At 36.2% G+C, this 27,542-nt stretch overlaps 1 protein-coding gene across 5 annotated transcripts in view; it reads right to left on the bottom strand.

Moving 5' to 3' along the window:
- Positions 1-27,542, bottom strand: part of DMXL1 (Dmx like 1) — a 128,509-nt gene that overhangs the window by 17,730 nt on the left and 83,237 nt on the right. For 3 of the 5 annotated variants that reach the window (XM_065874434.1, XM_065874435.1, XM_065874437.1), the window contains 4 exons: positions 7,698-7,784; positions 5,021-5,142; positions 4,512-4,653; positions 725-785 (listed from right to left, as the gene is read on the bottom strand). In XM_065874434.1, coding sequence (XP_065730506.1) covers positions 725-785; positions 4,512-4,653; positions 5,021-5,142; positions 7,698-7,784 — 412 coding nt within the window. Of the gene's footprint in view, positions 1-724; positions 786-4,511; positions 4,654-5,020; positions 5,143-7,697; positions 7,785-25,483; positions 25,547-27,542 lie in introns of all 5 variants that reach the window. The other 2 variants (XM_065874433.1, XM_065874438.1) reach the window with 1 other exon arrangement.

Here is a 27,542-nt window from a genome sequence, read left to right as displayed (position 1 = left end):
ATTAACATGCACTATTTTCACTATTTTTGTTACTGTGTAGTAGGACAATTTGATGAAGGGCACTACTTAAAAATTGTATTTAAAAAAAACCTGGAATACACACATGCCAAAATGAATACTGATTCCAACCCACCAGTTAAAGTTGTCTCTATTATTTTTTCTCTGCTTCAATACTTCCAATAAATTCCCCATTAAATCTTTGTTAAAGGAAGAAAAACTTTTGAGATTCCTAGGAAGATTAACTAAAAATAAATATATCCTGCCTTAGAATGTAAGAATGTAGTAATAACCATTTCCTATACTTAATATTAGTGTATCTGATAAAAGACAAACTGACAAAATATTAATAAAATACAAACTGATTATGAGGAGTCTACAAGTGACCCAGATATGGTTCTGTTCTATGTAATAAAAAAGGGAGTGATCCAATTATTAAAACAATAATTATCAACTACAATTTAACATTGTGCAGAGTCCAGAAATGTTCAAAAATAAAATGTGATAACAGAAATATTTAGTCAAAATGCTAAAAATTTACATGTTAAGTTAGCCTTTCTCTATTAATTCAGGAAAATCACTTTTTCTATTTTTACCCAATTTTGAAGTGATTTTACTTGCTAGCAAACATTCCCTACAAAAAAAATTAAGTGCTGACTATCTTTCAATTGAAACTAAAAGTTTCCTTTAAATTCCTTAAAATAATGGCTAATTATTATCAACTTACAGTAAGGAAGAGATGGATGAGAAGTCATTCTTCTGACATTATTAATGGCTTTCTTAATCATCTGTTAACAAAGAAAAATCATTCTTTTACAGTTACAATAAAAAGTAGTATTAAAAATTTTAATTGTGACAGGAGATTCAAATAACATTTATTTATTTTTACATGATTCCATAACTATCGTAATGGGTGCTAAAAATACTAAACATGGTAACAGAAATGAAATTTAATAGCTCAGCTCTCTAACATTTAAGTGTACATACATTTTCTGCATCATTACCTAGTATCTAAGAACAAATTCACCTCAAGAATTTAGTCTTACCTCCTTTCTTGCCAATTCTTTTCTTATCCCATTAAATTTATTGGAACAATCCTGAATAGTATAAGGTTAAAAAGACAGGCAGAAGCATGTGAAAAAAAAAAAAAAAAGAGGTAAACAGAAAACTGTATAAATTTTTAACTGATAGTTTGGAACTATTTATTTACCCATTTTAAAATTATGCTTTGAATGATTTACATAGCCTGTCAAATAAGAGTAAACTAAATATGTGAAATTAAAGGGATAATTTTAATTTATAGACTATTTCCTACTTATAACTGTAACTATAGTTATAGGTTATCCTAAGTTTGTAGCACCAGTTCATGTATATTTTGTTGTTACTGTTCTTTTGGATTTTAAATTGTTCAATTAGCCTAAAGCTGTAAGTAAAGTGGGGATTTGGGAGGGAGGGAAGGATCTAGGCCAGCAGAATCAGTGAGGGATAGAAACACTGAAAGATATATATAGCTGCAGTTATACTCCAAAACAGCAGAAATTGGTCATAACTAGTATTCATTTTCATTAGCATTCATAATTTAATAAAATAATAGGATTAAGAAAATATTTGATCAAATTCTCTACACACAAAAAACAACCTTCTGAATGTTACTTCTGTTTAGTAAACTTCATGTTTAAATCCCTTGCCCCTCTTAATTTAGAAAAAGTCTAAAGATTCCTGTTCTTTCTTTTAATTATCATTTTTTTTCTGGTAAGAGCATCAAAGGAAAATCATGAGTAAAAAAATAAAAGAAAGTTAAATAAGTTTCTGAAAGCATATGTAGAATATTATAAGGGAAAGAAATCATTAATTATTTTAGAAGATCCATATAAAAAGGAACCACCTTATTATATTGGTGTCTTTTTCCTGAGGATGGAGTGGGATAATCCCAATACTTATGTTTACAAACCACAATGACCCCAACTAAAAAAGATGTCCTTCTAACATTTAAACAGGAAGAAAATTCAGTCCTAAGAGGAATAACAAAGGTAAATTTCCATATTATAATACTCTGGAGAATAAACAAATATTTTCTGAGCACCTACTAAATGTTCTACTTAGAGATCTATTCTACTTAGAGATCATCAATATATAAGGCAGGCATAACATAATCTCTCAAAGAGCTTGCATTGCAGAGGGTATAAAAAAAGACAACCAAATAATGAATAGATAATTTCCAAACTGATGATGAGATGATAAAATGGGATAATATGATGATCAAATGAGGTAACAGTGTGACTGGCAGTAGTGTAGGGAGGAGCAGATACCTTTGCTAAGGAAGCAAGGGAAATCTCTTGAGAATTTGAGTTGAGATCTGAACGGTAAACAAAAGAAGAGTATTTCAAGCAGAAAACAAGGTAAAGGCTCTGAGCTTGATGTGCTCAAGTGACAGAAAGAAGGCCAGTGTGACCAGAGGAAAGAGAATCAGGTGTGCAAACAAGGGAGATGCTGCTGCAGAGGCTGGCAGAGTTTAAATCACATAGGGCCTTAGAGGCCATGTTAAGGACTTGATTTAAAGCTGTACTGGGTAATCATGGGAGTGATAACCTGAATGATCTTTTAGAAAAAAGCAACTCTGCCTGCTGTGTATAAAACAGAGGGAGCAGTTTAGAAGCAGAGAGACCAGAAAGAAAGCCGTTACAGGAAGAATTGTATCATATTCTCTGAAAATGGAGTTGGAAAAAGTGCTTATTATTTCTTTTTGTATATTTTGTATAGTCTCTTTAAGTTCTTTAAAAGATAATAATATCAGTAGGTTTTACAAATGAATTTTAATGTATCTGTCCATTGGAAAAAATTTAACTATTAATGACCAACTCTTTTCTTTTGAATAATCACTAGATTGCTTTTCAAATTCTTAATACTTAAAACACTCCTACCTGCAATCAATGAGTGAAGGGGAATGGAGGGCTTTAACACAAGCGCTACCACAAATTTGAGATAGTGACCTGAGTTAAATTCCTTGACCTTTCTGGATCTCAAGCTTCATCTAAAGAATGGTAAGTAGGAGTAATTACAATAGCTACAACAGATATCTCAAACAATAATAAGGTTATATGAGTGATAAAAGAACTGCATTAAGTATAAAATATTATCAGGTATTATTAAAGATGACTGAGCCTTTATTTAAATAATTACCCTTACATAAACCACCTACTACCTAGAAAGCCATGGAAAGAACTGCTGGTGCTGGGTTTCTTTGGTTCTGTGTATCAATTCCTATACCCTAAGTGTCAACAAAGGAATCTCATGTGGGTATAAACATGGATCACATCTTAGGTAATCAGGGCTCAAGAAGATCCTCCATTACTACAGAAAAATTGTTTCAGTTCATCTGCATATTATATTTTGCTTAAATTTAAAAAAATTTATATCATTTTTATTTGTTCAAAAAAAGAAAAATTTATTTGTCTCAGCATCAACTAACAGTTATTAGTTGATAACCATTTAAAAATATTATCTAGGGCTTCCCTGGTGGCACAGTGGTTGAGAATCCCCCTTGCCGATGCAGGGGACACGGGTTCGTGCCCTGGTCTGGGAAGATCCCACATCCCGCGGAGCGGCTGGGCCCGTGAGCCATGGCCGCTGAGCCTGCGCATCCGGAGCCTGTACTGCGCAACGGGAGAGGCCACAACAGTAAGAGGCCCGTGTACCGCAATAAAAAAAAAAAAAAAAAAAATATTATCTAGACTAGGGGTTGGCAAACCTTTTTCGTAAAGAATTAGATAATAAATGTTTTGGATTCTATGGGCATATAGTCTGCTCAGATACTCAATCCTACCACTGTAATGTGAAAGCATCCATAAACAAAATATTAAAAAAATGAGTGTGGCTATGTTCCAATAAAACTTTATTTATAGACAATAAAATCTGAATTTCATATAATTTTCATGTGTCACAGAATACCATTCTTCTTTTTTTTCAACAGCTGAAAAATGCAAACACCATTCTTAGCATGTTGTCGATACAACAGGTAGTAGGCAGGATTTGACCCATAGGCCGTAGTTTGCTGAGGCCTAATTTGGTTCCAAATAATTATTACTTAAAATATAGCTCTTTGTATTTTCAATTATTTATTTAAAATAATTTTTGTTATCCTTTTCAAATGAAAACATATTATTCTTCGAATCAAAATTTATAATTTCCAACAAGTATGACTTATTTAAAAAATTAAGAATTAAAAAAAATATTTAGGGCTTCCCTGGTGGCGCAGTGCTTGAGTCCACCTGCCGATGCAGGGGACACAGGTTCGTGCCCCGGTCCCGGAAGATTCCACATGCCACAGAGTGGCTAGGCCCGTGAGCCATGGCCACTGAGCCTGCGCATCCGGAGCCTGTGCTCCGCAACGGGAGAGGCCACAACAGTGAGAGGCCCCCATACCACACACACAAAAAAATTTACATCATCTTTTATCTATTAAGTTAGAGAGAAAAACAGGACATTTATACACAAATATTTTTAACTTTACATACCACTGATGCTCCTCTGCCAGTCTGTGTACTACCAAGCCATGGCATGTTAATTGGAGTACCAGGATTGCTATGTGTGTATGGGGTTGTACCCTGCACAGCTGTTAAATCATCACGAGCATGTATAACCAAGAAATCTTCTGACCTACAAAGGAATATCAGCCAGAATGAAAGCAACCCATCAGTTCTTCATTTCTTCTGTTATACCTGAAAGCTCTAACATATGACTTTGTATTTCCCTTTAAAATTAATTTTCTTCAGCTCTTAACTCTCAACTTACAGACAATAATTTCGTATGTGAACAATTTCAGATCCCTTCACCTATTCTCTTCTATCCCTCGATTCCCTTCTTTAAAGCTCCAGCCACCCCTTCTTTACTCTTTAGCATATCAATTTCCACTTTGCTTACAATCTAGGACTATTCCTTTAAAAAATCATTTGAAAGGTATAGTTCTGTGGATTTCATTATTCGTATTGCAATGTCACCAAATAAAAACAAAGTATAAGGGTACCCTTTGGTTTCCATTTCTATATCATCATCTACCCAAGTATAGATCTGTGTAGCCAGAATTCCAGAAACATCTAGTTCTTGAACATCATGGCTTGAAGCAATTGCTATGCAGTTTCTATTCGCCTGAAAAATAAATCATACAGTACTGTTTCAATAAAAATGCGTAACATGTATATGTGCTACTTTTGAAAATGGAGACTACAAAACAGCCTCTAGAAATGATAACTTTAAGGTATAGAATAAATAGTATTTTCACAAATAAATATTTTAAATTAATTTTAATAAATAACTTTGAGTGAAATATCATCAGCTTGAGCTTGGAGATATGTTTATATTCTAAGAATTCCAGAGCATTCAACAGAAAGTCAGCTATAAATGGAAATGCACATGCCACTTCATTTCTTCTCCCAGCACTGTCTCTCTAGTCTACTAGAATGGTACAATCTCCTTAAGGTTTGCACAGTTCAGAAATGTGGAGTGAGATGTTGAACAATATAGGGGCCCTGGGAGGTAAGGAAAGGTAAGGGAGATAAGGAACTCCAAACTAAAGAAATAATGGTGAATTATTCAAATAAGATGGTATCACTTTCACCTAAAGCCTTTCAATCTTAGGCAAGACAAACAGAATTTGGGAAAGGGTCACAAAGAAGAGGTGAAGAAGAGTGAGGGAAGTATGTCAGAAAAAATCATAAATGAAAAGTTGGTCAGACTAAATGATAGAAAATTTTAAACATCTACAAATTTAAAACATGTATCTCTAAAACAGAAAATGAAAAGATATTGACAGCAAAAAGAAAACAGGATTAGTATTTCCATTATGTAAAATGCTAAATACAAACTAATAAGAAAAAACTGAGACCCCAGAGATATGTGGGAAAAGGATATTAACTAGACTGTTGGAAGGTCATTCTCCATGGGACTCTCCACTTTTGCATGTCTTGTGAGTTAGTCAATGACTGCCTTTGTTTCACAGTATTATTGCCAGGATGTCTATATAGCTATAGTCTCTCCCTCCAGATCAAAAGGCAGATAAGCTTAATGTACATTAGAAAAGATTTGGGTATCACTGGCCTTCTTGCTGTCACTTTGTGGGAACTGTACCTCAGGGAACCAGAGCAAAAATGCTAACATTCTAGTTTTTGCTATTAGTAATAAATTGTCCTTTGTCTCTGGTCTTGTGTCTTCTAACAGTATCCAATAAACTGTGAAAGTTAACTTGTTCCATTGAATACAGGGGAAAATCTCAGATCCTTCTTGACACAGATAATTCACAACTAAACAAATGGGGAAAAGTTCAATCTCGTCAGCATTTTAAATTACTGCAATTTAAAGCAAAGGATATTTCTTAGCTACAAATTTAGAAAGATGTAAAAACAATATATTTGAAGAAATAAAAATTAAACAAGTACATTCTTACAGAGTCAACAGGAGACTTTGTATATGACTGTTCATTACTATTTACTTATATAATATATCCAAGTAAGAGAAAAAAGCTAGTCTGTTTTATAGCACAAAATATTAAAATCTTATTTTCTTCAGGGGAAGGAAGTGACTTGTTGAGTGTAGATTATAACTTATATTTGTATTGTGTAATATGTATATATCATATTACATAGATATAACATCGTGAGAACTGCCTGGCTAAGGGGCTAATCCCAAACTTGCCTGCTATGGACAGAACTAGTCACTGTTAGGGAGAGTCTATGAGGAATATGAGACGAAGAACACAGGGAAAGATGAGGACAGAATGACAAAGGATCTATCTAGGTGAAATCAAAGAAAAGACAGACATAGGGAATTCCCCAGTGGTCCAGTGGGTAAGACTCTGTGCTTTCACTGCTGAGGGTGTGGGTTCAATCCCTGGTCAGGGAACTAAGATCCCACAAGCCGCACGGTGAGGGCAAAAAAAAAAGACAGACATAGCATAGGAAGATGAAGAATCAACTAGAAGTCCCTATACATTTTGCAGTAAGGCAATTAGGGAAGATAGGAGGGGAAAATGACTAAGATAAATTTCAACCTTGAACCACTGTACCGAAGGCTACCTCTTCTGTAAGTAGCTTATAGACACCTCTAAGGAGGATATTGAGTAAGAAAGCTAAGGAATACAAAGAAAACACTCTAGTTGGGCAGCTATTATAGCTGAAAGTCAAACAGGGAGAATTTCTGTGAGTCACATATAAGCTTAATTTTGACCTATACGAAGAATCACATTCAACATATTCATATAAAGAAAACAGGAAACATTTTCTTTGGATTAGCTGCATGTGTTGTATAAATTCTAAAGGCAGGGGACTTCCCTGACGGCCCAGTGGTTAATATTCTGTGCTTCCACTGCAAGGGGCATGGGTTCGATCCCTGGTCGGGGAACTAAGATCCCCCATGCCAAAAAATAAAAATAAAATAAATAAATTCTAAAGGCAACTGCATATATAAATACTTGAGACCTCTCTATGTGTAGTAATAAAACATTTTATCTGCTATATATCCAAGATCAAATAAATTATCAAACAATATAATCATTTTATAAAATAAAAAATGTACTCACATTGCAATTTAAGGAGTAGAAAGTAGCTCTGGGAAAGGGAAACACTGCTACTGAATAAACTGACAGAACAGGAGACATTCTCCAACTATGAATACTTAATCAAAGAAAAGAAAAATGTCTATGTACTTACTTTATTAACAGCAAAGGCAGTAATTATATCAGATTCCTTATGAATAATTCTTGCTTTACCTCCAGGATATCCCGAATCTGCTTCTACCTAAATGGAGGGAAAGAAAATACAAAAATACAGTGATTTTAGTAAATGAAAAAACATAATATATGTCAGTCTTTTATTTAATACTTGCATAAATTAAGAAACTTTTCAGATATTTCAAATCCAAAGGTACTATTTTACATGTTACTTACTTCTAAAACAAAATTTGGCAAGAGGAATTTACATCTTTTCAAATTTGCTTTTTCACATATAAAAAGATCATTGATATACAACTTCATTAACTGCTTATGTTCTTAAGCTGCAATAAGTTAACTTTAAGACATTCTAATTATTAACGTTAAGATAAGTTTACCGCGTTTCGTAGTATTATAATCCTTTGATATTTTAAATATTTTAACATTAAAAGGTCAGAAGGTAAATATCTTAGGTTTTGCAGACCAGTAAAGAATTATGTTGCATATTCTTTTTTAAAACAACCTTTCAAAAATATAAAAACCATTCTTAGCTCATGGCCTACAGAAGAACAAGTAGGACACAGCCAGCTGAATATATTTTACTCTTTGTCTAAAATAACTTTTAATTTATTAAAGGACCCTGAAATCCGGAAAGGCATAGTAATTTGCCCAAGTCAGTAATCATTTTAATAGCTGAATAAACCATAATTCAATATACTTTGGATAAGGGAAATATTATTTGACCTTTTGCTTACCCTACAGAAGGCATATACACCTTTCAACTCAGAAGAGAGTATCGTATAAAATCAACATTTACTAAAATAAACAGAGGTAAAATGAAGAGGCAATTGCTAAGAGTTGGAGATGTTACTTAATGTACTATTTTGTTTCATTTTATTTTATCTTCTCTAACCTTCAACCTTTAAAATGAATTATTATAAATTGTTTCACAACTCATTGTGCAGTGAAGTTATTAATTTGAAATCAGAAAACAAATTTACTTCCTGGAAAATTTAGATAAAATATCACCAATCCCCATCCATTGTTTGACCACAGAACTGAGTAGGGTGAGCAATATTTTTAAAAATGGCAACTAAGATGACAGTTCATTTGCAAAGTTGAAAGAGACATAATCAAACCAAAATAACCATTTGCAATCAAAACTCATAGTCACTGGATGTAAAGATGTCAAATATACTCTAATCTTAAATGCAACTGGATAACAAACATGAAAGAATTTCACTGCTCGTACCAGCATTTTGGTTGATTTGAGAGTCAACATCTTTTCTAAATAAAGTCTTAGTTCTGGTTGAGGTCCATCATCCAGTAAGAATGTCTAAGTCAAATTCTGTAATTTCATGACCAAAATCCCAACTTAAACACCTATCTGCCTGGTATCTAAAGTACACTAAATGTCCACTACTGGGTTTTGAAGAAATTGGAAATAAAGACAAATGATATTTCCATGGAATAGAGGGATATGCTATTTGCTGGTAATGAATAGGTGGGTGGAAATTTTCAGTTTCACCGGCAGCACTTCTTCAAACTTTACACTCACAGAGAGGAAAGCATGAACTTCATAAACGCTTCTTCACTGTGGGAATACATTCCTGTCCTTTCATTATCTAGATTTACTAAAACATTGTTTCTCAATAGTGCGGTCCCAAGAAGACCCGCATGAGAATCAATTAAAGGGGGTGGGGTGGCGTAGAAGGAATGGTGTTTGGCATCAAGAGTTTATGCATATTCAATTTTGAGAACAATCATAAGTTGCAGGAGATGAATTTGGAGAAGTAGGCAGAGTTTAGCTTGCACGGGGCCTTAAAAGCCATAATAAAGAATTCAGATTTTATTTTAAGGTTAGAAAACCATTGGAGGGTTTTGATAATTCTGGATGTTGTGGGACAAAACATAAGGGGTGTGAGACTGGCTGCCAGGAAACTAGTTAAGAAGCAACTACAGTAGCTGAAATAAGCGGCAGCGGTGTATCTGATTAGAGGAGTAGGAATGGTGGTACTGATTAAGTGGTTAGCATTAGGATAAATTTTGCCAGTGGGCTGAGACTACAGTAGTGAGTAAAAGAGAGGAAGTAAGGGTGACTCCCAGTTTTCAGACCGTTCTCAAAAAATGATACTGAGACAAAAGTGAAGGAAAGAATAGGTTTAGGTTGGGATTAGGGGAAGATAGAAAATTCTATGTTTTGACATTGAGGGGGAGGTAACTAATAGATTATATATGCAAGTCTGGACTTCATGAAATGAGCGGGGCTGGAGAGAATTAAGAATTATAATTTGTATGGAAACACAAAAGACACTGAATAGCCAAAGCAATCTTGAGAACGAAAAACGGAGCTGGAGGAATCAGGCTCCTGGACTTCAGACTATACTACAAAGCTACAGTAATCAAGACACTATGGTACTGGCACAAAAACAGAAATATAGATCAATGGAACAGGATAGAAAGCCCAGAGATAAACCCACACACATATGGTCACCTTATCTTTGATAAAGGAGGCAGGAATGTACAGTGGAGAAAGGACAGCCTCTTCAATAAGTGGTGCTGGGAAAACTGGACAGGTACCTGTAAAAGTATGAGATTAGATCACTCCCTAACACCATACACAAAAATAAGCTCAAAATGGATTAAAGACCTCAATGTAAGGCCAGAATCTATCAAACTCTTAGAGGAAAACATAGGCAGAACACTCTATGACATAAATCACAACAAGATCCTTTTTGACCCACCTCCCAGAGAAATGGAAATAAAAACAAAAATAAACAAATGGGACCTAATGAAACTTCAAAGCTTTTGCACAGCAAAGGAAACCACAAACAAGACCAAAAGACAACCCTCAGAATGGGAGAAAATATTTGCAAATGAAGCAACTGATAAAGGATTAATCTCCAAAATTTACAAGCAGCTCATGCAGCTCAATAACAAAAAAACAAACAACCCAATCCAAAAATGGGCAGAAGACCTAAACAGACATTTCTCCAAAGAAGATATACAGACTGTCAACAAACACATGAAAGAATGCTCAACATCATTAATCATTAGAGAAATACAAATCAAAACTACAATGAGATATCATCTCACACCGGTCAGAATGGCCATCATCAAAAAATCTAGAAACAATAAATGCTGGAGAGGGTGTGGAGAAAAGGGAACACTCTTGCACTGCTGGTGGGAATGTGAATTGGTATAGCCATTATGGAGAACAGTATGGAGGTTCCTTAAAAAACTACAAATAGAACTACCATATGACCCAGCAATCCCACTACTGGGCATATACCCTGAGAAAACCATAATTCAAAAAGAGTCATGTACCAAAATGTTCATTGCAGCTCTACTTACAATAGCCAGGAGATGGAAACAACCTAAGTGTCCATCGACAGATGAATGGATAAAGAAGATGTGGCACATATATACAATGGAATATTACTCAGCCATTAAAAGAAATGAAATTGAGCTATTTGTAATGAGGTGGATGGACCTAGAGTCTGTCATACAGAGTGAAGTAAGTCAGAAAGAGAAAGACAAATACCATATGCTAACACATATATACAGAATTTAAGAAAAAAAAAAATGTCATGAGGAACCTAGGGGTAAGACAGGAATAAAGACACAGACCTACTAGAGAACGGACTTGAGGATATGGGGAGGGGGAAGGGTAAGCTGTGATAAAGCGAGAGAGTGGCATGGACATATATACACTACGAAACGTAAAATAGATAGCTAGTGGGAAGCAGCCGCATAGCACAGGGAGATCAGCTCGGTGCTTGGTGACCACCTGGAGGGGTGGGATAGGGAGGGTGGGAGGGAGGGAGACGCAAGAGGGAAGAGATATGGGGACATATGTATATGTATAACTGATTCACTTTGTTATAACGCAGAAACTAGCACACCATGGTAGGGCAACTGTACTCCAATAAAGATGTAAAAAAAAAAAAATTATCAGCCAATGGATGATATTTAAGTCATCAGATAACCCAAAGAGAAAGTAAAGATGGAAAGAGAAAGGTTAGAGAACTAAGTTCTGCAACATCCAACATTCCAAAGATAGGAAAAAAAAGACTGGTCATTTCAGGAGTGGGAAACAGCACTGGGAAAGATAAATACTGACACTGAATAAACTGAAAGAACAAGAAACATTCTCCAACTATGAACTTAATAATCAAAGATGATGTTATAGGAACCAAGTGAAATAAGAGTTTCATAAAAGTAGCAGGGATCAACACTACCAAAGAATACTGAAAAGTTGAATTTAAAAACACAGAGAATTGACTACTGAAACTAGTGTAGTCAGTAATACACTAGGACAATCTCAGTGGAGAGGGCTGGAGATAATACTTAACTGGTTAGAGAAACATGTGACATCTTGTGAACAGGAAAGGAAGTCCACTGGGGAAGGTTCACACGGGCATTCAACTGAGTTGATAATGTTTTATTTCTGAAGCTGGGTAGTTCCTACTTGGTATTTGCAATACTACTCTTTAAGTCTTCTTGAATGACTTTACAGGAAACTCTGTAATTGAATTTTACTAGGTAAAGGTTTAGAGAAATCAGGCAATAGATTCTCAAAGGTAGATCTTTTGGTTTTCATTTTAAAGTAAGAGAATAAAATATATTTGCTTATGTTGAGGAGAATTTAAGAGAGGTAAAAGTTTATCATGGAGGTGAGATGAGGAATAAATACTGAAGTAAAGTCCTTGGGGAGGTAAGAGCAGACAGGATCAGTGCACAGGTGGAAGATCTGGCTTTGGATAAAAGAGTGACAGTGACATCTACTGTGAGAGACGGCAAAACAAAACATCTGTACATAGAGCAGAAGTTAGATTTGGTGGTGGGACAATATTGTGGGCTAAATCACTGATAACTGTACTTATTTTGACAGCAAAATAAGGTCATTCATAGAAACTAGTAAAGAAATATTGTAAGTTTGAGGTAAGAGGGAAAAAGTGGGGAGAATGGAAAAGAGAATGAAGAAACAATTATGATGGTGGAATACTTTAATTTGGGATTGTGACTATAAATTTTAAATAAGGCAAGCCCCCATGGTTTGTGCTTTTTCTTCATCCATGTTCAGCTATTTGGGTGCAGACACAGAGTGGACAGAGAGCTAGCTTTAAACAGGTTTGGGAATTTTCAAGGCAAGTACAGTGTAGAGAGAACAGGGCAAAAAGGTTGAGGTTTGCAAGGGACTGATCACAATGATGGATCATGGAATCTAAGCTGGGAAAGAAAGGAACTGGGGACATGATACAGGCAAATAAAAATACATAACTCACATGTGCTACAAACATTGAAAGTCATATGACTTAAAATCAAGAGTAAAAAACATCACAATGGGGAGAGGAACTTCAAGATGGCAGAGGAGTAAGACGTGGACATCACCTTCCTCCCCACAAATACATCATAAATACATCTACATGTGGAACAACTCCTACAGAACACCTACTGAATGCTGGCAGAAGACCTCAGACCTCCCAAAAGGCAAGAAACTCCCCACGTACCTGGGTAGGGCAAAAGAAAAAAGAATAAACAGAGACAAAAGGATAGGGACGGGACCTGCACCAGTGGGAGGGAGCTGTGAAGGAGCAAAGATTTCCACACACTAGGAAGCCCCTTCGTGGGCAGAGACTGCGGGCTGCGGAGGGGATAAGCTTCGGAGCCGCAGAGGGGATAAGCTTCGGAGCCGCGGAGGGGATAAGCTTCGGAGCCACGGAGGAGAGCGCAGCAACAGGGGTGCGGAGGGTTTCTCGCACAGAGGATCCGTGCCAACCAGCACTCACCAGCCCGACAGGCTTGTCTGCTCACCCGCCAGAACCAATGGGGGATGGGACCTGAGGCTCGGGCTTCGGAGGTCAGATCCCAGGGAGAGGACTGGGGTTGACTGCGTGAACACAGCCTGGAGGGACTAGTGTGCCACAGCTAGCCGAGAGGGAGTCCGGGAAAAAGTCTGGAGATGCCGAAGAGACAAGAGACTTTTCTTGCTTGTTTCCTGGTGTGCGAGGAGACGGGATTAAGAGCTCCGCTTAAAGAAGCTGCAGAGATGGGCGCGAGCCGTGGCTATCAGCGCGGACCCCAGAGACGGGCATGGGACACTAAGGCCGATGCTGCAGCCATCAGGAAGCCTGTGTGCAAGCAGTTTACTATCCACACCTCCCCTCCTGAGAGCCTGTGCAGCTTACCACTGCCAGGGTCCCCTGATCCAAGGACAACTTCCCCAGGAGAACACACGGTGTGCCTCAGGCTGCTGCAACGTCATGCCAGCCTCTGCCGCTGCAGGCTCTCCCCGCACTCCGTACCATTTCCACCCCCTGCCCCGGCCTGAGTGAAGCAGAGCCCCAGAATAAGCTGCTCTTCTTTTGTTGTTGTTGTTGTTGTTTTGTGGTACGCGGGCCTCTCACTGTTGTGGCCTCCCCCGTCGTGGAGCACAGGCTCCAGATGTGCAGGCTCAGTGGCCATGGCTCACAGGCCCAGCCACTCCGCAGCATGTGGGATCCTCCCGGACCGGGGCACGAACCCGTGTCCCCTGCATCGGCAGGCAGACTCTCAACCACTGAGCCACCAGGGAAGCCCTCGGCTGCTCTTTTAACACCGTCCTGTCTGAGCGAAGAACAGATGCCCTTAGGCGACCTACACACAGAGGTGGGGCCAAATCCAAAGCTGAACCCCAGGAGCTGTGTGAACAAAGAAGAGAAAGGGAAATTTCTCCCAGCAGCCTCAGGAGCAGTGCATTAAATCTCCACAATCAACGTGATGTGCCCTGCATCTGTGGAACACCTGAATAGACAACGAATCATCCCAAATTGAGGAGATGGACTTTGGAAGCAAGGATTTTCCCCCCCATTTTTCTCTTTTGGTGAGAGTTTATGTGCATGCTTCTGTATGTGATTTTGTCTGTATAGCTTTGCTTTTACCATTTGTCCTCGGGTTCGACTGGTACTTTTTTTTTTTTAGTATAGTTCTTAGCGCTTTTTATCATTAGTGGGTTTGTTTTTTTGGTTTCGTTGCTCTCTTTCTTTCCCTCTTTTTAATTCCTTAAAAAAATATTTTTAATAATTATTTTGTATTTTACACACATTGTTTTCGCTTCTTCTTTTCTTTTTTTCCTTTTTTTTTCTCACTTTAATTCTGAGCCGTGTGGATGACAGGCTCTAGGTGCTCCAGCCAGGCATCAGGGCTGTGCCTCTGAGGTGGGAGAGCCAAGTTCAGGACACTGGTCCACAAGAGACCTCCCAGCTCCATGTATTATCAAATGGCAAAAATCTCCCAGAGATCTCCATCTCAACGCCAAGACCCAGCTCCACTCAACGACCAGTAAGCTACAGTGCTAGACACGCTATGCCAAACAACTAGCAAGACAGGAACACAACACAACCCATTACCAGAGAGGCTGCTTAAAATCATAATGTGGTGACAGACACCCCAAAACACACCAACCGACGTGGACCTGTCCACTAGAAAGACAAGATCCAGCCTCATCCACCAGAACACAGGCATTACCCCCCTCCACCAGGAAGCCTACACAACCCACTGAACCAACCTTAGCCACTGGGGGCAGACAACAAAAACAACGGGAACTACGAACCTGCAGCCTGCGAAAAGGAGATGCCAAACACAGTAAGCTAAGCAAAATGAGAAGACAGAGAAACACACAGCAGATGAAGGAGCAAGGTAAAAACCCACCAGACCTAACAAATGAAGAGGAAATAGAAATTCTACCACAAAAAGAATTCAGAATAATGATAGTAAAGATGATACAAAATCTTGGAAATAGAATGGAGAAAATACAAGAAACGTTTAACAACGACCTAGAAGAACTAAAGAGCAAACAAACAGTGATGAACAACACAAAAAATGATATTAAAAATTCTCAGGAAGGGATCAATAGCAGAATAACTGAGGCAGAAGAACGGATAAGGGAGCTGGAAGATAAAAGAGTGGAAATAACTACTTACTGCAGAGCAGAATAAAGAAAAAAGAATGAAAAGAATTGAGGACAGTCTCAGAGACCTCTGGGACAACATTAAACGCACCAACATTCAAATTATAGGGGTCCCAGAAGAAGAAGAGAAAAAGAAAGGGACTGAGAAAATATTTGAAGACATTATAATTGAAAACTTCCCTAATACGGGAAAGGCAATAGTTAATCAAGTCCAGGAAGCACAGTGAGTCTCATGCAGCACAAATCCAAGGAGAAACACAAGACACATATTAATCAACCTATAAAAAATTAAATACAAAGGAAAAATATTAAAAGCAGCAAGGGAAAAACAACAAATAACACACAAGGGAATCCCCATAATGTTAACAGCTGATCTTTCAGAAGAAACTCTGCAAGCCAGAAGGGAGTGGCAGGACATATTTAAAGTGATGAAGGGGAAAAACCTACAACCATGATTACTCTACCCAGCAAGGATCTCATTCAGATTTGATAGAGAAATTAAAACCTTTACAGATAAGCAAAAGCTGAGAGAATTCAGCACTACCAAACCAGCTGTACAACAAATGCTAAAGGAACTTCTCTAGGCAGGAAACAAAAGAGAAGGAAAAGACCTACAATAACAAACCCAAAACAATTAAGAAAATGGGAATAGGAACATACATATCGATAATTACCTTAAATGTAAATGGATTAAATGCTCCAACCAAAAGACACAGACTGGCTGAATGGATACAAAGACAAGGCCCGTATATATGCTGTCAACAAGAGACCCACTTCAGACCTAGGGACACATACAGACTGAAAGTGAGGGGACAGAAAAATATATTCCATGCAAATAAACATCAAAAGAAAGCTGGAGTAGCAATTCTCATACCAGACAAAATAGACTTTAAAACAAAGACTTATCACAAGAGACAAAGAAGGACACTACATAATAATCAAGGGATCAATCCAAGAAGAAGATATAACAACTGTAAATATTTATGCACCCAACAAAGGAGCACCTCAATACATAAGGCAAATACTAACAGCCATAAAAGGAGAAATCGACAGTAACACAATCATAGTAGGGGACTTTAACACCCCACTTTCACCAATGGACAGATCATCCAAAATGAAAATAAATAACAAAACACAAGCTTTAAATGCTACATTAAACAAGATGGACTTAATTGATATTTATAGGACATTCCACCCAAAAACAACAGAATACACTTTCTTCTCAAGTGCTCATGGAACATTCTAGAGGCTAGATCATATCTTGGGTCACAAATCAAGCCTTGGTAAATTTAAGAAAACTGAAATCGTATCAAGTATCTTTTCCGACCACAACGCTATGAGACTAGGTATCAATTACAGGAAAAAAATCTGTAAAAAATACAAACATATGGAGGCTAAACAATATACTACTTAATAACCAAGAGATCACTGAAGAAATCAAAGAGAAAATGAAAAAATACCTAGAAACAAAGGACAATGAAAACACGACGACCCAAAACCTATGGGATGCAGCAAAAGCAGTTTTAAGAGGGAAGTTTATAGCAATACAATCCTACATTAAGAAACAAGAAACATCTCAAATAAACAACCTAACCTTACACCTAAAGGAATTAGAGAAAGAAGAACAGAAAAACCCCAAAGTTAGCAGAAGGAAAGAAATCATAAAGATCAGATCAGAAATAAATGAAAAAGAAATGAAGGAAACGATAGCAAAGATCAATAAAACTAAAATCTGGTTCTTTGAGAACATAAACAAAATTGATAACCCACTAGCCAGACTCATCAAGAAAAAAAGGGAGAAGACTCAAATCAGTAGAATTAGAACTGAAAAAGCAGAAATAACAACTGACACTGCAGAAATACAAAGGACCATAAGAGATTAATACAAGCAACTATATGCCAAGAAAATGTACAACTCGGAAGAAATGGACAAATTCTTAGAAATGCTCAACGCTCCGAGACTGAAACAGGAAGAAATACAAAATATGAACAGACCAATCACAAGCACTGAAAGTGAAAATGTGATTAAAAATCTTCCAACAAACAAAAGCCCAGGAACACATGGCTTCACAGGCGAATTCTATCAAACATTTAGAGAAGACCTAACACCTATCCTCAAACTGTTCCAAAATATAGCAGAGGGAGGAACACTGCCAAACTCATTCTACGAGGCCACCATCACCCTGATACCAAAACCAGACAAAGAGGGCTTCCCTGGTGGCGCAGTGGTTGAGAGTCCGCCTGCCAATGCAGGGGACACGGGTTCGTGCCCCGGTCCGGGAAGATCCCACATGCCGCGGAGCAGCTGGGCCCGTGAGCCATGGCCGCTGAGCCTGCGCGTCCGGAGCCTGTGCTCCGCAACGGGAGAGGCCACAACAGTGAGAGGCCCGTGTACCACAAAAAAAAAAAAAAAAACCAGACAAAGATGTCACAAAGAAACAAAACTACAGGCTAGTATCACTGATGAACATAGATGCAAAAATCCTCAACAAAATACAAGCAAACAGAATCCAACAGCACATTAAAAGGATCATACACCATGATCAAGTGGGGTTTATCCCAGGAATGCAAGGATTCTTCAATATACGCAAATCAATCAATGTGATACACCATCTTAACAAACTGAAGGAGAAAAACCATATGATCATCTCAATAGATGCAGAGAAAGCTTCTGACAAAATTCAACACCCATTTATGATAAGAACGCTTCAGAAAGTAGGCATAGAGGGAACTTACCTCAACATAATGAAGGCCATATATGACAAACCCACAGCCAATATCATCCTCAATGGTGAAAAACTGAAACCACTTCCACTAAGATCAGGAAGAAGACAAGGTTGCCCACTCTCACCACTCTTAATCAACATAGTTTTGGAAGTGTTAGCCACAGCAATCACAGAAGAAAAAGAAATAAAAGGAATCCAAATCGGAAATGAAGAAGTAAAGCTGTCACTGTTTGCAGTTGACATGATACTATAGAGAATCCTAAAGATGCTACCAGAAAACTACTAGAGCTAATTCATGAATTTGGTAAAGTAGCAGGACACAAAATTTATGCACAGAAATCTCTTGCATTCCTATACACTAATGATGAAAACTCTGAAAGTTAAATTAAGAAAACACTCCATTTACCATTGCAACAGAAAGAATAAAATATCTAGGAATAAACCTACCTATGGAGACAAAAGACCTGTATGCAGAAAATTATAAGACACTGATGAAAGAAATTAAAGATGAGAGAAACAGGTGGAGAGATATACCATGTTCTCAGATTGGAAGAATCAACATTGTGAAAATGACTATACTACGCAAAGCAACCTGAAGATTCAGTGCAATCCCTATCAAACTGCCACTAGCATTTTTCACGTAACTAGAACAAAAAATTTCACAATTTGTATGGAAACACAAAAGACCCCAAATAGGCAAAGCAATATTGAGAAAGAAAAGCAGAGCTGAAGGAATCAGGCTCCTGGACTTCAGACTATACTACAAAGCTACAGTAATCAAGACACTATGGTACTGGTACAAAAGCAGAAATATAGATCAATGGAACAGGATAGAAAGCCCAGAGATAAACCCACGCACATATGTTCACCTTATCTTTGATAAAGGAGGCAAGAATATACAGTGGGGAAAAGACAGCCTCTTCAATAAGTGGTGCTGGGAAAACTGGACAGCTACATGTAAAAGAATAAAATTAGAACACTCCCTAAAACCATACACAAAAATCAACTCCAAATGGATTAAAGACCAAAACGTAAGGCCAGACACTATCAAACTCTTAGAGGAAAGCATAGGCAGAACACTCTATGACATAAATCATAGCAAGATCCTTTTCGACCCACCTCCTAGAGAAATGTAAATAAAAACAAAAATAAACAAATGGGACCTAATGAAACTTCAAAGCTTTTGCACAGCAAAGGAAACCATAAACATGATGAAAAGACAACCATCAGAATGGGAGAAAATATTTGCAAATGAAGCAGCTGATAAAGGATTAATCTCCAAAATTTACAAGCAGCTCATGCAGCTCAATATTAAAAAAACAAACAACCCAATCCAAAAATGGGCAGAAGACCTAAATAGACATTTCTCCAAAGAACATACAGATTGCCAACAAACACATGAAAGGATGCTCAACATCATTAAATCATTAGAGAAACGCAAATCAAAACTACAATGAGATATCATCTCACACCGGTCAGAATGGCCATCATCAAAAAATCTCAAAACAATAAATGTTGGAGAGGGTGTGGAGAAAAGGGAACCCTCTTGCACTCTTGGTGGGAATGTAAACTGACATAGCCACTATGGAGAACAGTATGGAGGTTCCTTAAAAAACTACAAATAGAACTACCATATGACCCAGCAATCCCACTACTGGGCATATACTCTGAGAAAACTATAATTCAAAAAGATTCTTGTACCACCATGTTCACTGCAGCTCTATTTACAATAGCCAGGACACGGAAGCAAGCTAAGTGTTTATCAACAGATGAATGGATAAAGGTGTGACACATATATACAATGGAATATTACTCAGCCATAAAAGGAAACGAAATTGAGTTATTTGTAGTGAGGTGGATGGATCTCGAGTCTGTCGTACAGAGTGAAGTCAGAAAGAGAAAAACAAATACCGTATACTAACACATATATATGGAATCTAAAACAAACAAACAGAAAATCGTCATGAAGAACCTAGGGGCAAGATGGGAATAAAGATGCAGACCTACCAGAGAATGAACTTGAGGATACAGGGTGGGGTAAGGGTAAGCTGGCACAAAGTGAGAGAGTGGCATTGACATCTATACACTACCAAATGTAAAACAGACAGCTAGTGGGAAGCAGCCGCATAGCACAGGGAGATCAGCTCAGTGCTCTGTGGCCGCCTGGGGGGTGTGATGGGGAGGGTGGGATGGAGGGAGACACAGGAGGGGGGAGATGTCGGGATATGTGTGTGTGTATAGCTGATTCACTTTGTTGTAAGGCAGAAACTAACACACCATTGTAGAGCAATTATACTTCAATAAAGATGTTAAAAAAAAATCAATAAATATGGTCTTAAAGGTCATCTTAATATAAGGTTTCAAGTCATGCTTATAAAATGTGATTGGGCTGGATAAATGAGGGAAAAAAATCCAAATATGAATGCTAAAAGAGTTTTATGAGATTAAAGATAAAAGAAGTAAACAGGACAATTGTGGTTGACACGTATACACTGATGTGTATAAAACTGATGACTAATAAGAACCTGCTGTAAAAAAATAAAATAAAATTCAAAAAAAAAAAAAAAAAAGTAAAGAATTACCATACGATCCAGCAATTCCACTTCAAGGTAAATACACAAAGAATTGAAAGCAGAGACTGGAACAGATATTTGTATACCAACGTTCACAGCAGTACTACCCACAACAGTCAAAAGATTGATACAACCCAAATGTCCATTAATAGTTGAATGGATAAACGAAATGCTATATATACATAATGGAATATTATTTAACCTTGAAAAGAAAGGAAATTCTGAAACATGCTACAAAATGGATGAACCTTGAAGGTGTTACACTCAATGAAATAAGCCAGTCACAAAAGTACAAATATTGTACGATTCCACTTATATAGGTATCTAGGGAAGTAAAATTCATAGACAGAACGTAAAATGGTAATTGGCAGGGGCTGGGGGGAGGAGTGGCAGAAATGGAGAACTACTGTTGAATGGGTAAAGAGTTTCAGTTTAGGGAGATGAAGAAGCTCTGGGGACGGATGGTAGTGATGGTTGCAAAACCATGTGAATGTACTTAATGTCACTGAACTGTATACTCAAAATGATTAAACTGAAATTTTATACATATATTTTACCAAAATTTTTAAAAAAGGAAATCTTATGTGGAAACTGATCTGAATAGTGTCTGGGTTCCACAAAACTTCCCTTAGGAGTGAAGAAGGGAATAGTACTAACAGACTAACTCCAGGATTCTACTACTATTTCAATTAAAGCAACAGCATGTTTAAAACTATCAACTCTCATTTAGTAAATAAGACTTCAAGGGTGGAATGAGCTCAGTGTCACAGAACAGGTCTATAGAAAAGCTGTACTCCAGGTCTCATTAGTTGTTTTCAGTTACTAAGACTTTCTACAATATAAAGCTGTATGCCTGGAGTACTTCAGCACTACTCTAATGATATAATAAAACAAACATGAAGATGAGATCTAAAGACTATCAAAGGCATACTAGAAAGAAATGGGAAGCAGTCAGATGAATATAAAATGACACCAATACCCACAATATTAGGGAATATAAATATTAAGAAATAATTTTGTTTTCAAGATCATAGCAGAGAAATGAGAGGTAATAACACCACAGATTCTACTGTGTATTAAAAGGATAAGGGAATATTATGCATAACTTCACATCAATAAATATGACAACGGAAATGAAGCAGATAAATTTCTTGAAAGGTATGGACTACCAAAAGCTCACTCAAGAAGAAACTGAAAACCTGAACTGCTCTATATCTGTTAAAGAAAGAAACTGAAGTTGTAGACTTAAAAACTCCAGGCCCAGATAATTTCTCTGGTGAATTCTACCAAACACTTAAAGAAGAAATAATACTGATTCTACACAAATTCTTCCAAACAATTAAAAAGGAGAGAACATTTTCCAACTCACTCTGTGAGGCCAGCATTTGTTAAAACACACACACACACGAAAAAAAACAAAGATAAAACAAAAAACCCAAAAACATTAAAAGAAACTAAAAACCAGTATCTTTCATAAACATAGGTACAAAAATTCTTAACAAAAATTTTAACAAATCAAATCTAATAATATATAAAAAATATACCACATCATGACCATATGGTTCTTACCCTGGGAATGCAAACTTGATTTAACATCAAACAAAGCCATCAATCTACTTAGCCATATTAACAGACTCAAAGCAGAAAAACCATATGATCATCTCAACAGGAGAAAAAAAAAAAGCATTTGACAAATTCTAACATCCATGCCTGATTAAAAACTCCCAACAACCTGAAGAAAGAAACTTCTTCAGTCTTATGAAGGGCCTCTAAAAAAACCTTACAGATAACATCATACTTGATGACAAAAGACTGCATGCTCCCCCGCCCCCAAGATCAGGAACAAGATAAAAATGTCTGTTTTCACCATTTCTATTCAATACTAGACTGGAAGTTCTAGTTAGTGCAGTAAGATAGTAGGGTATTAGCATAAAGATAAATAAATAGATCAATGGTCCAAAATAGAGTCCAGAAATAAACTTCCAGATATATGTCAATTGACTTTTTAAGAGAGAAAAGCAATGCAGTGGAGGAAAGGATAATCAAAGTGGTGGGACAACTGATACACAGATTTAAAAATAAAAGTAACTACAATACATACTTCACACCGTATTAAAAAATTAACTGAAACTGGGTCATAGGTCTAACTATGACTATAGAACATCAACAAAGCAGGAGAAAATCTTTGTGACGTTAGGTTAGGCAAAATTCTTATAGAAAGAAAATCCATACACAGAACAAATTTTGATGAGCTCCAATGTATCAATTAAGAACTTCTGGGGTTTCCCTGGTGGTGCAGTGGTTGAGAGTCCACCTGCCAATGCAGGGGACACGGGTTCGTGTCCTAGTCCGGGAGGATTCCCACATGCCGCAGAGCGGCTGGGCCCGTGAGCCATGGCCGCTGAGCCTGCGCGTCCGGAGCCTGAGCTCCGCAACGGGAGAGGCCACAACAGCGAGAGGCCTGCGTACTGCAAAAAAAAAAAAAAAAAAAAGAAAAAGAAAAAGAACTTCTGCAGTTTAAAAGAACTTGTAAAGAGAATGAAAAGACAAGAAATCATCTAAGAGGAAATATTTTAAAATCACATATCTGATTTGTATTTAAAATACAAAAGGAACTGTTGAAACTCAACTAAGAAAACATACAACCCTATAAAAACAGACACAACATCTGAAAAGACACTTCAACCAAAAAGTTACACAAATGGCAAATAAGCACATGATTAAGATGCTTAATGCAAATTAAATCCATAACAAACTACCAGTACACATCTACTAGAATGGCTAAAATAAAAAGGCTGACCATACTAAGTGTTGGTGAGAATGTTAAGCAACTGATTTCATATACTGTCGCTGAGAATGTAAAATGGTACAACAGAAAATACTGAAGCAGTTCCTTAAAAAGTTAACCATACACCTACACTATGATTCAGTCGTTCCATTCCCAGGCACCTACACAAGAGAAATGAAAGCATATGCCCATACAAAGAAACTTGTGCATGAATATGATAAGTAGTCTTATTTGAAATAGCCCTAAAATGGTAACAGCGCTAGTGTTCATCAACAGGTAAATGGACAAACAAACTGTGGTATAGCCATAAAATGAATATAATTCAGTGATAAAAATGAATGAACTACTGAAATATACAATATGGAAGAATCTCAAAATAATTATGCTAAGAGAAAGGACAGAGAAAAAAAGACATTGTATGATTCTATTTACATAAAATTCAAGAAAATGCAAACTAATCAGTAATGTCAGGAAGCAAATTGGTAGTTGTCTGAGAGAAAGAGGGCAAAGTTAGGAAGGGAGAAGCAAGGAAGGAATTAAAGTTTTGAGGTTGATGGATATATTCATTATCTTGATTGTGATGATGGCTTCACCAATGTATACATATGTCAAAGTTGACCAAACTCTACACTTTAATAAATATGTGCAGTTACTTTAAGTCAGGTATACCTAACAAACCTGTTTAAAATAAAACTGTAGCAGATGGCTTGGAAAATTCTGGCCAAAAATTGTTATGACGTTAACCAAACAGAATGACTGCCTTTTGATATAGTGTGATGACTACAGAAATACAACATTCTGATTATTAACATTTTATAAAATCTGTCAAAAGAAAAGTCTTAGGATAAGAATTCATGCTAATGTATAGACTATAATAATTAATGAGTACCCAGGCAAAGAATATTGTTAACTGATAAAAAGTCTGAATTACATTTCCTCAAAACTTCTGAAGGCCATTAGAACTTTCCAAAGTTAAGTATGGACGGCATATATTTACTTTGCCAAAGTTTTAGTTACAATATAAACTTTATATCAAATCAGTCTTTTTAAATTAATTGCATAGAATCCTTTGGGAAAGAAAAAGGAGTGGAAATTAGTAGCCTTAAAAAAATATTTTGAGAAATCATTCCCCTAAAAATTACTCTGTTGAGATTGTCTTAAAATAAGAATATGAAACATATAAATTAAATACCAACCTACTAAAAGTTGTATTTGAATGTTTGATCACAGAACATCTGGGAGTTATTTTATGATTGTACAAATTCTCATCCTTTCTGCTCTTATTCTCAAGTACTGAGTACTTACTATGCATAAGGCAATGTGCTATATGCTACTGATACCAGTAAAACAAAGGCTACATAATCGTATTTGATATATTTCAAGTAATTTACATCATAGGAGAGAATTTTATCTTCAAAAGTAATACTTGCAGAAACAGAACAATACTACTATACTTCTATAATACCTACTGTAATTATATTTTATTAAGAACCTTAGTTTTATTTACTCAGAAAAATCTGCAGCCAAAACAGGATACATTCAACTCCCTTTAAAACTGCATTGTCTTAATAACAAAACAGAAACAATTTTTATGATTGCAATATTTAACTTGTTAAAAGAAGAATAATTTGAGGGAATAGTAATTTAATTCCATTAGAAACAAAGTCCAGTCCAAAACTAAAATGCAAACACTTTGTTTTTCTTGTTAAAGAATGCAATTTCTAATTTCAGTTGAATGATATTTTGTACCTTATTGATGTTTGGCTCCTCCATCATAGAATTTTTGATGGTTTCACAGCTGTCCTCTAATGACTTCATCAAGAAAGAATAACCACATGACAAAGAGTAAGGATGAGATGTAACATGCAAAATACTGGGGATATTTTTTTTAATTTTATTTTTAACTAAATTTACTAAAAAACAACACTGGACTGAGTTATTATTTTTTTAATTTCATATATTTTAAAAGAAGCATGTGTGGGGATGCATGATTGGGGTTGGGGAAAACTTAATCTGTCGGAACTCCTTAACTATCACTATATATTTTATACTATTTCTTAAGAAATTTTTACCCACTTAACTCACTTGAAACGTTGACATTAAAGCAAGATTGAGCCCAAAGTACTTTATACTACAAATTTCAGGGCTACTAGTGCCAGAGTACTATCAACTGAAAATTAAAGTCAAATCGTTCTCTCACACACTATTAAGTCTTGTCTCCATTATGATACCTCATTCCTCAAGGAAGACCTCCTGATTAGAAAATTTTTGATTCCTAGGTTTCTAATTCTCTCCTTCTCTTGATTTAGCCAGAAACAGTCAATAAAATGCTTGGAGACACATATCATTTTTAAAAGGGGATATTAGCACTTGTTAAAGAAAGAGATGGTTCAAGATCTTTAGTTCTCAGAAAATGGAAAAAAAAAAACAGAAAAAGGAACTGGGGATAAAAATGACAGCTGCCAAGCATTTTTTTTGTTGTTGGTTATGATTCAGATATAGTCTATTTGCAGCTATCTATACTTTACTTCCAAATAAGCACAAACAGGAAAGAACTTCTATTTTAAAAATGCATGTGCCAGCAAACTACATTATATACGAAAAGAAAAGAACTGAGGATACACCAGGATTTTAATGTCAGATGAAGAAAATTTCATTTCCAAACATGTAAAGGAATAAATAAAACAGCACTCTCAAAATACTCTCCAACATCTCCCACTGAAAATTCAAGGCCTGTCACACATCTATTAATATCTCCTAACCATCTGAAAAGTCAGTGACTTGGGCTCAACTATTTAAGTATAAGCATCATTTTATAAAGCAGAGAGATGGAAGGTAATTTTGTTAATACCACAAAAAGGCTAGTCAACTTTCCAGTAAAGATTAAATAACTTTGTACCAACTCTATAAAGTTAATATTTTATTTAATTCCATCTAATCTATGTTTTACTACATAAAATTTTTCTTTTCATATTTCCTTTATCAAAATGTCACCATCATCATCAAGAATAAAACAACAAAGTAGTAACAATCAATTTCTAATAACTACCATTAATCATGCCAGGTTTTAAATAAGTTAAATTCTGCTAATCAAAGTACTGTAAGGTATATCATATTCATTTTGGAGACTAAAAAAAACTAAAATCGGAGAAAATATTTAGCTTAATGATAGCTATAAAACATTCAGTGCAACATTCATATTCATGCTTCTGATTAAAATAATTACAATAGAAAAATAACTAAAATTTTCTTAAGATATCATGAAACTCCTAAGAAAACTAAGAATAAAACAGCAGAGGAATTTAACAGGAATAGTTGTACTCATTTATCCATTATCCCTCCATATGCATTCTGGCTTGGTTATGCTCCTCTATTTCCTTAATGACTCTATTTCCTGATTCAACTAGACAATCCAGTGGTAAACTAGTTTTCTGTTTTGTTTGTTTTGAGAATGATTTCATTTCCCAAATGCACTAAATATATCAGCAGTGGAGAAATGTTTTTATCTTCATAACTATATTAATCAAATATGGCAACGGTTTTTAAAAAATGATTTTGTACTTGAAATTACTATGCCATATTTGCATGTTCATATTACACGGTACATCAAAGAAATCAAAGAAGTAATAACAAGCAGAGTAAACATGCTATTTACACAGAATGCAGCAGTGCTTCATATACCATTATCAGGATGCTTTAACTTGTAATAAATTATTTTAGGCAAAGGTATATTTAAAATAAGAAACATTACCTCAGCAGTAAACATATTATAGTTACTCTGACACTCTTATCTAGCACATTCATTTTT

Source organism: Phocoena phocoena, chromosome 3 (genome assembly GCF_963924675.1).
Source record: "Phocoena phocoena chromosome 3, mPhoPho1.1, whole genome shotgun sequence".
Classification (NCBI taxonomy): domain Eukaryota; kingdom Metazoa; phylum Chordata; class Mammalia; order Artiodactyla; family Phocoenidae; genus Phocoena; species Phocoena phocoena.
The sequence above is the reverse complement of the archived record's forward strand: the minus strand, read 5'-3'. Positions and strand labels throughout refer to the sequence as shown.